At 33.7% G+C, this 9,560-nt stretch overlaps 2 protein-coding genes across 2 annotated transcripts; one reads left to right on the top strand and one right to left on the bottom strand.

Moving 5' to 3' along the window:
* Nucleotides 1-388: 388 nt before the first annotated feature.
* LOC114760579 (probable protein phosphatase methylesterase 1) lies at nt 389-4,600 on the top strand (the record flags this gene model as incomplete). Its single annotated transcript, XM_028949841.1, is given in 7 exon segments — nt 389-464; nt 467-491; nt 595-645; nt 1,516-1,596; nt 2,627-2,699; nt 2,794-2,871; nt 4,493-4,600. Coding segments are annotated over 7 exon segments (492 nt in total), but the record flags the coding sequence as incomplete, so codon positions are not given.
* A 1,958-nt stretch (nt 4,601-6,558) lies between these two features.
* Nucleotides 6,559-7,606, bottom strand: LOC114760577 (F-box/kelch-repeat protein At3g06240-like). Its single transcript, XM_028949840.1, has one exon. The coding sequence runs from the start codon at nt 7,604-7,606 to the stop codon at nt 6,728-6,730; it is 879 nt and encodes a 292-aa protein (XP_028805673.1). The 3' UTR covers nt 6,559-6,727.
* Nucleotides 7,607-9,560: the final 1,954 nt, after the last annotated feature.

Raw genomic sequence — 9,560 nt, 5'->3', positions numbered from 1 at the left:
CACAACCTTCCTCCTTTATCCGGGCTTGGGACATGCTATACAATATAGGTGGAGTTGTATTCTACAAGAAGCATTTTATCAATTTCACCATCCTCATGTATAATGGATCTAAAATATTTGATATGTAATCTTTTATTTCATCACATTATCTATCTATTAGGTATTTTATCTAGTATTTAATTATCATCTAGAGATATTAGACAGATTTAACCTAGATTTATTAGAGTTAGAGAAGCAGACTTGTTGCCTCAAAATTTAGTCTCAGTCACACTTTTTCTATATGTTCAAAATGTGGAATGTTAAATAGCTAGCTCTTGGTTGAAAGTATGCTCGAGTATAATTTAATTCGCATTTTCGCAGTAAAAATTTTATGTGAGCTGGAATTTGATTGGTGCAGATTGAATGGAATGTCAGAGGTGGCTCCTTGAGAAATGTTGATTCTGCTCGTGTATCAATTCCTACCACATAAAGTATGATGATTCTAAGAAATGGTGGGTACTTATGTTTTTGAGTTCAATTATGCAGTTTACATTTTGCAAGATGGGTTAAATTCCCTCTTGATGGGCAGTGTCAAATCTTAGTTTTGTGTTGCAGTTATGTTTATCGAACACCACTAGAAGAGACTGAACAATACTGGAAAGGCTGGTATGTATAATCTTATTTTGCTGTTAACTGACTATTGAAAAAACATATTAAATGAGAACTGTTGGATGGGGCCAATCCCTAGGCCCATTTCACAAAGTCCTTTTTTTTTTATTTACAGAGTATATTACCATGTATATTTCTCTTAATCATAGGATAATTGGGTTTGATTAGGATCAGTGTTTTATTCCCTCACATGATTCTCGGGTGTGTATAGTTGCCCTATACTTTTTTAAAGCCTGGTATTCTGTTTTTTGGTTATGAGAATGAATTTGGTCTTGGAGATGCTCAAAAACGATTGCTTCCATGACACAGTATTGGGAAAATTTTTCAAATGACACAGGGAGAACGAGGCTACAGAGAGTATTTAGTGTATTCTCTGGTCCTTTTGCTAAAGGAAATTGTGACGTTAAGTTCAGTTTCAGTTTCACTTAGAAAAGGGCTAGAACTTGTGTTTTCCTCTTTTTGAATTTTAGTTCAGAGTTATAGGCTTGCATTTTCCGGAGTTGGAGCTGTTCTCAAGTATACCTGCAAGTAGCTCCCATGTATCTTTTATAACAGATTATTTTGGGGCTAGAATGAGCGGAATCATTATCAATGTTTGGCTGATATTGCACCGATGGCCTACTCTAATGAATATTTCATAATCAAGAGACTCGGCCTTTCCTCAAATCATGGTTAATTAGGTTCCTAGTTTTCTGCTTTTAAATCTGGCACATCACAATGACAATATACATCTTTATCATACAAATATACTGTGGATTTAAAACAGGTAGAAGTATGATGAATTTCTTATCCGAAAATTTCATGGTGGCTTTTCTAGTATTTTCTACATTTAAGCTTAAATTTAAGAGTTTAATTTTCATTTAACAGGTATGAAGGCCTTTCAGACACATTTTTGTCATGTCCTGTTCCTAAGCTGTTGCTGTTGGCTGGAGCAGACAGATTGGACAGGTGCCCTTTTTAATTTCTTTAAGCTTGCGGGGCTTTCCTGGAAGCTTATTATTTATTGTTTTCACAGAAATTCTTGTTCATTTTAGTTTGTTGATTTCTATAATTGGAATGAGATTTGACTTTTTTTTTTTTTTTTGGCTCTTACATTACCCCCTTCCCCAATTATGATGTTGAAACTTTATCTGTATGTTCCAAGTGGCCGAACTGAATAATTGGCAAAATGAATAAATAAGTTGCTTAGCGTAGTGCAGTTTTTGGGAGGTTATTTTGGGTGTCTATCATAAATAGTATTATTTTGATCTAATAAATATTCAGGATTTGCCAAGAGTATTGTTCCCATCACTAGATTCAAAAAGATGAGAAGAATGACGGGTGATGCCAGAAATATCATCATCTACTGGCCAATATGAACTAATACAGATGTGTCCCGCATTTTAATTTGTCCTTTTCTTTTGGTTTATTTTAGCAGTATATAAGGCAGCATTGTACGGGGAATACTGAATTCATAGTGAAGTGTATGGTCTCATTATTTTTCTTGTTTTTTGGGGGAAAAAAATTATTGGTTATTCCTTGCATCATTCTGTTGCAGTCCTTTTATTATCCTGCATCTCTTGGCATGCACCTGAAACAGGATGGTGAGAATTGTCCTTTTTCAGATAACAAAGATAGTGTTTGTATAATGAATATAATTTTGTAAGTTTTATTTTCTTTATTTTATTTATTTTTGAGTCCAAAATTTTGTAAGTTTTTATAAATAATTAAGATAGTTAGTGTATATGTATGCAGAACCTTGTTTCACTTTAATATTGATAATGTGAATGGGATTTCATGACAGTATTCAACACATAATTGCAATATAATATCTCTTTCGGGCAATGATATCTAAGCAGAAACAGGAAAGTGAAGTTTTTGAATGTTTGGTAGATAGCACTATCGTAACATATTTTTCCTCTCATTTTTTGTGTCACGAGTGCTAAAATGGAATTGTTCAGTGGCATTCGGATATTTGATTGGCACTTTGTTTTGACAGGTCTCTAACAATTGGTCAAATGCAAGGGAAGTTTCAAATGGTGGTTGTCAGACATACTGGACATGCTATACAGGTTTCTATGGGTCATGTCTCTTGCAGCATTTATTATATTATTTTTTCAATCTCTTTGCCTTGAGATCTAATAGCTTCTGGCCGAATCTATTTAGGAAGATGTACCTGATGAGTTTGCGACTTTGATAATCAACTTTATTTCTCGCAACCGAATAGGTCCTCATGGAATAGAGGTAATTATTTCTATTCTCTTTTGTGTTACTTATGACTGCCCTGGAGAAGTTTCTACTTTGTAGATCCTCTAAGTGGGTTTTGGCCGTTTGTAGGATTGTTGGTGTTTTCTATTATTTGGTTTGAGTTTTTCCACTCGATATGGATTATTTTTAAATCTTCTGTTGCAGACAGTCACTTGGACTGTAGGTCCCCCCCCCCCCCCCATCTAGCTCTGATGAAAGGTAATAATCATTTGAATACAGAGAGAGAAAGGCGCGTGACTTCGATCTTGTTGAAAGTATTTCATTCACGAGGCAAAGTCCCTTGAGCTAGTTTGATCCATAAGATAAAACTGCTATTGCGCTTGAGAAAGTAAAGGCAGTATTTTCAATTGTCTTTCTTTGTTGCTATTGCTACTGTGTGCGCCCCTTTAGACTTCCGATTTTTTGAAACATTGGAATCATGAGGAGTATGAGAGATGAATTTTAGTGAAGAATTAAATTCATTATATGATATGTGGCTCTTGAGTATATGACCCAGAGTTGAGAAAACTTCATCCAATGCATTAAATGGCTAATTAATGGCAAATGAACATTGAGAAAAATAATAGGGTAAAAGTCATTTTTGCCTTGGAAGTATTGGCAAAGAAGCTTTGGGCATTCAGAAGTTTTTTTTTTTTTTTTTAAAAACTCAATATCACCTTATAAGTGTTAAAAAAGGAGCAATGTTGCCGTTTTCTTTAAAAATTTTCAAATTCCCACAGCTCATATGCAAATACTTCCTTGACAAATATGGCGATCTTCAACACAATAATACCACAGTTCCAGCGAATCATCATGTGGTCGGCGATGGCTCTTTTCCTGCGTCCCCAATAGGCTCTTTAGTTTCTCAATCTCCTCCTTGAGAAAATCAGCACAGCATAGGTAGAGGTTTTCCTCTGCTGGAATTTGCCATTGTCATGAGTTTTGTTGAGCTTTGTCTCGTGGTGTTCTGAGGGCTACTGTGGTACTTCCAACATTTCTCCGTAGTGTATTGAGGCGTCTTGTAAAGTTTTGAATTATACCATAATATTTCTGGCTTGGTACTTTGCTTGGTTATACAATTTTTACATATAATTACATATGTAAACAGCTTGATGACATGAATATCCCTCATAATACTCATAGGTTTGACCTTTTTATTTTTCCTTCATATGGCTGCAGATACCTGGCCTCATCAAGCCATCCTTTTCAAAACCTTAGACTCAGAGGTTTGAGGCTTCAAATAAAGCAAATAAAATGATGATGGATGGCTTGCCCTAGCGTTGCTTCATGTGGCTGGTTACCTTATAGTATTTAATAATTTGTATGTTGTAGTGTACATTTATATAGATTATTATCAAATTTGATGACCCAACGAGAGAAGGCCAGGAAGAGGGGGGGGGGGGAACCCACGAGTTTAATATGAGTTTGCCCACTCTATTAGTTTAGATCTGCGGCTGACTTTTCTTTTTAGCAGTCTATCCTCTTTTTCTCTTCTGAAAAATTGTACCATTTACATTAAACTTTGATGGTTTAGATTTAATATTCTCAAAAAAAAAAAAAAAAGAGGACGAAAGGTTAACTTGAGACAAACTCTGAAAATATTTCTTTTGGCTTCAAGTTCAACGCCCCATCTGGTTGCCTTGGATTAGATGCTGTAGAGAATCCCATGGATGACGATTCCGTAGATTTGGATTCTGTGGATTCAGTTAGAATTTTCATGGGATGATTTTCTTTTTTGGGAATGTGGTCAGTCAAGATAAATTTTAAGAAAAACTAGAGTAAATCTTCTGTTGAAAATTTTATTGGTGAGAAGGATTTGATAAAATTTATATATAAAAAATATCAGTATGTTGCAAATTTTGTATACGGTATTCTTTTTATTTAAGTCCTTTTTTAGTTATAAAAACCTATAATCTAATTTCTACAATATTGGAAAATGTTTTATTAATGATCATTTAAATCGAAATAATTCGAAACTTCCTCTCTCAACCCCTTGCTTAAAACTACACTGGTTTCCGGAGCTATAGGATAGACAGCGTCGTGTTTCTGGGACTTCAATTTTATTTTATCTGGTAGTAGTAATAATAATAATAATGAAATCCACAGTTTCGTGAAAGAAATGAAGATAAAAAAAAAATAAAAATATCATGATTGAGTGAAGATTTTTTTTTCTTCAAAATATTTATACTCTGCACTTTCCGATTCAAACTCTGTTCTTGGGACGGACGCGCGCGCGCACACATATGTATGTATTTCTCAACTTGTTCGTCTTTTCCTTCTTTATTTTCCCCCTTAATTCGTTTTTCTTTGATGTTTCTTTCTCTTCCCCCCCCCCCCCTTTTTATTGTGTAATGTGTTTGGACGGTTTCCTGTAAACTTTATGGACAGATTCATATCCTGGTGCTCTAACCCATGTTTGGCATGAAAGAATTGTATGAGAGGGTGGGAAAGGAAAGTTTTAATGAAATGGATTTTTTAAAAAAAAATTGTGTGATAACATTTTGATAAAAAAAAATGTAAGATAAAAATGTAAGAAAAATTTTAAAAATTTTTTAATCTACTTTTTTAATTTTTAAATTGAACTTATTAAAATTCTTATCTTCCCTCTCTTTTATTCTCCTCATATCAAATGAAAGGGTAATATGAACCATTTTCGATGACTTTAATAAGAATGTGAGGTAAAAATACCTTATATTTGAAAAAAAAAAAATGATCATGTGGCAATTAATGTCCATAGTTTTTTTTTTTTTTCTTTTGGCCAGGTTCTGAGTCAGCTATCAAGTTCAGTGTTGTTTTGACAAATAAAAATATGGATCTCATTCTCAAGCAGAATGCTATCATCAATCATCAATTATAAATTATATTCTTAAAAATTTGTAATACCTGATTCATTTGAAAATGAATCGGGTATGACATTATTAGATATGAATATATTCAATTAATGATATTTGAATAACATGTTAATTAAAATTTGAATATATTGAATTAAATGAGAAATATTAATAAATGAAATCTCAATTGGAGGCTGAAAGAAGAAATTAATAATTAATTTTGATTTTGAATAATATCTTAATTAGGATTTAAATATATTGTACTAAATGTGAAGTATCATAATTAAATAGTATGTCAATTAGAAGTTTAAATGGAGAAATAAATAATTAAATTTAAATTTTCATCTATTCTTTCTAAATTCCGCATATGAATTAAAAAACATCATATTCCTATAAAAAGTAAATGTTGAGCTATAGTAGATAATGCAATTTATTAGAATTTTAAATATAATCAAATATGCCAATCAGGGGAGAAATTTGTAGTTGGAGTATAAATCCCACAACAACCCGACGACCTTTTAACACCAGTTACATTTTCGATTGCTTGATATATGAGTCAATTGCAACATGCAACATCATTGATGGAAGCCAAGCAATTAATACTTATTGCAATTAGCAAAGTCATGGGGGCAAATACAATTGGGAGATCTGCTATCAAGTCCCAAAAAATAAACATCAGTATTAAAAAGTCAGGAGCCCATAATTACAAGTTTCAATATAAGAAATAACAATTGTTCACTTGTCACTTGAACTGCTGAAAATTATTCTCTTTTCTGGGGGCCTCATTCTAATTCTAACAATACAATTTTGATGTGTAGAATAGTAGAGGCGAGCAACTTGATATTGTGGATAGTTTAAACATAACAAGAACATCTGGCATTAAATATCTACATTCATGATTCTACATTACATATCTAAACATTTCTAAAGGCATCAAACCTTATCATCACATAATGATCTAAACTGATAAGGATTCTCTTCCACCAAACTATCTAAACAAAAGTAAATTTGCATTGCAATAATTAACCTGAAGGTGCTTCAAACTGGATGTTGCCAACTGGTACAAGACTCTCCACATAATTGAAACCATTGCCCCAGTAGCGTCCTGGGACCGCCAACATCTTGCATTCATTGGTAATGATATTGATCAAGTATAGACCAAAATTTTCTTCATCAGTCTCCATTTCACGTCCTCCACTCTCATTTGTAAATATAGGCTTTCCAAGGTAAGCACAGACAATTTCATTCCTCCAAATGGTCACAGGATAATCTAACATGGATGGGCAGGAATTGCAAGTATATTTTTTAGTCCACCTCCATCTCTCCGTAGATGAATCTATAACTTCCTCTAGCACCCACAAATCAATCAAAGAATATAGATAGTTCGGAAAGTCACCAATCCCAGAGAGAGAAATCACAGCCAGCTTGTCCTCATACACAGACAACTTAGAACTTGAACCATCCGATAAAGGAGGCCATGGTATCAATGTAAACACTTCCGTGGCAATATCAAATGAAACCACCATCTCGATGTCATCTTCCACATCTGACTTTAGAACATGCCAAAAGATAGATCCATTGGCAGTGACAGTGCCACCAAAAAGGCTAACACCCTTTAAAGGTCCAAATTCTATTTCCTTCCATGAACCTGTGCTTAATGAATACACTTCAACTCCATTAATCACACCATCATACTTAGCATAAGCTCTCACTATCTTATAATCATTAACAATTGCACTGAACCCAAATCCTTCGGCATAAACCTCACTATTTAACACTACTTGTTCTAGGGATCTGTCTGACCTCTCCAATAGCAGGATTCCACAGTAAAAGAGATTTGCACAAAAAAGGGGAAGGAATACGTATAGCAGACTCATCGATTGCAACACAGAGCAAGCCATAGCTGGAACTGATGATCTTAACATGCAGCAAAGAGCCGATCAAAGGTGGGTTCTGAATTTTAAGGACATTCATCTCGCAATCGATCAAACATAAGTGCAAAGGCTCATAGCTACTGTTCTGTTTCAAAAGAAGAGAAGGGTTTTGAAGAGAGGAGTGGTGGAGGTGGTCAGCGATGAAAGATGAGGTTTTGAAGAGATTTTTCCAACATTTGCACACACATTGGAATCGTATTAGGGATTTCAAAGGGAGTCGTTTGAGAATGTTTCTCATAATTTCTTCAGGAAGAAATGGCGCGTCGCTATGCACGACCACCTGCCTCATAGTGCAAGAGAGAAAAGAACAGATCTCTCAAAGGAAAGTAGAAGTTAGGTTGAGGACCAAAACGATGTACCTGAGATTTTAGTCATCGTCCGAGAAGAAGGAATCTCACAGAGCAAGGCCCTCGCATTCAACCGGGGACTAATTACAAGCATAAATCATTTACGTCATAAATATTTTGCATCTTAGTTCAATTCCATTGTAGTGACAATTCTTATTGTATTGCTATATGTGGCTTATTTGGTTGGAGTTATCAATAACAGTAAATATTGCAATGGTAAGAAGAAGGGCTAAGATACAAAAATATCCCTGTACATATACCAAATATGCGTTTGGCACCATAAATAAATCTTGACAGTAAAAATATACATAATAATTTCAAAATGTTACCAAAATGCCATGACTGTTAATTATTATAACATTGATTATTTATTTGAACGAAAGTGTTGATGTAGACACTGACATGGCTTAAAGAGTTTGATAAAAAAGAGTGAAGGTGCAAATATACTTATAAACTTTTGTCAAATGTGCGCCGAATACCATATACAAACCTAGGGTGCATAAATACCTATTATTATTCTAAAGAATCCTAAGATGTTATAGTTGTTTAATTCATCAAAGATAACTGTCTAACTCAAACTTTTGACTAAATAAAGTGACAAAGACGTTAAGTTAGTATTTTAGTCTTCCTCCTTCAAGTGTAAGCCCCTCCTCTTTGCAAACTAGAGGAGATGTGACAAGCAACCAAGAGAGAGTAGCGTTGCTCTTTTTAGAAAAAAAAAGAGACTTTGATAGATGAAATAAATGAGTAAGTTTTGTAGAGAATTTCAGTTTGTTTCTCTTAAATGAAAGTGTAACGGTGAAGAGAAAACATCATTAGGATTAGAGGGAGACTAAAACACAATCATTTAAAGGGAGGAGCTAGTTGCACTTGAAGGAGGGAGGCTGAAACACTAGCTTAGGATCCGTGTCACTTTTTTTTAGTCAAAAGTTTAAATTAGAAAGTCATCTTTGATTAATTAAACAATTGTAGCATTTTAGGGTTATTTTGAAATGATCATAGGTATTTTTACATCCAAAGTTTGTTCATGGTGTCAAGTGCACATTTAGGACAAGTTCATAGATATATTTGCATTTTCACTTTTTTTTTTAATCAAACCCTCTAAGCCACATCAGCATTCATGTCAGCACCTTCAGTCAAATAAACGGTCAATGTTATAATAATCAATGGTCGTGATATTTTTGCAACTTTTAAAATTATTATGTGTATTTTTACATCCAAGATTTGTTTATGATGCCAAATGTATATTTGGCACAAGTACGTGAGTATTTTTGCACCCAAGATTTGTCGCTTTATCTTAATAGCATTTTTGAAAATTTTTTAATCTCGTTATTTTTTTTTAAACTTCAACTAATTACAAATTTTGGAGTCACATGGCAACTAATTAGAGCTTCCCAATTTGGCCTTTTTATTATGAAGATTTGTGTTATCCATTAACTTACTTCACAAATTAAAATACTCGAAGATTCCGTGTTCATAAACATTGACTAAACTCAGTTAAAATCCGGAAAAAAAAAAATCATATTAATCAATATATATGTGTGTGTTTCAATACTTTGAGTTTATAATCTGCA

The sequence above is a fragment of the Neltuma alba genome, unplaced genomic scaffold (genome assembly GCF_004799145.2).
Source record: "Neltuma alba isolate B1F8T4 unplaced genomic scaffold, ASM479914v2 tig00011000_pilon, whole genome shotgun sequence".
NCBI lineage: Eukaryota > Viridiplantae > Streptophyta > Magnoliopsida > Fabales > Fabaceae > Neltuma > Neltuma alba.
The sequence above is the reverse complement of the archived record's forward strand: the minus strand, read 5'-3'. Positions and strand labels throughout refer to the sequence as shown.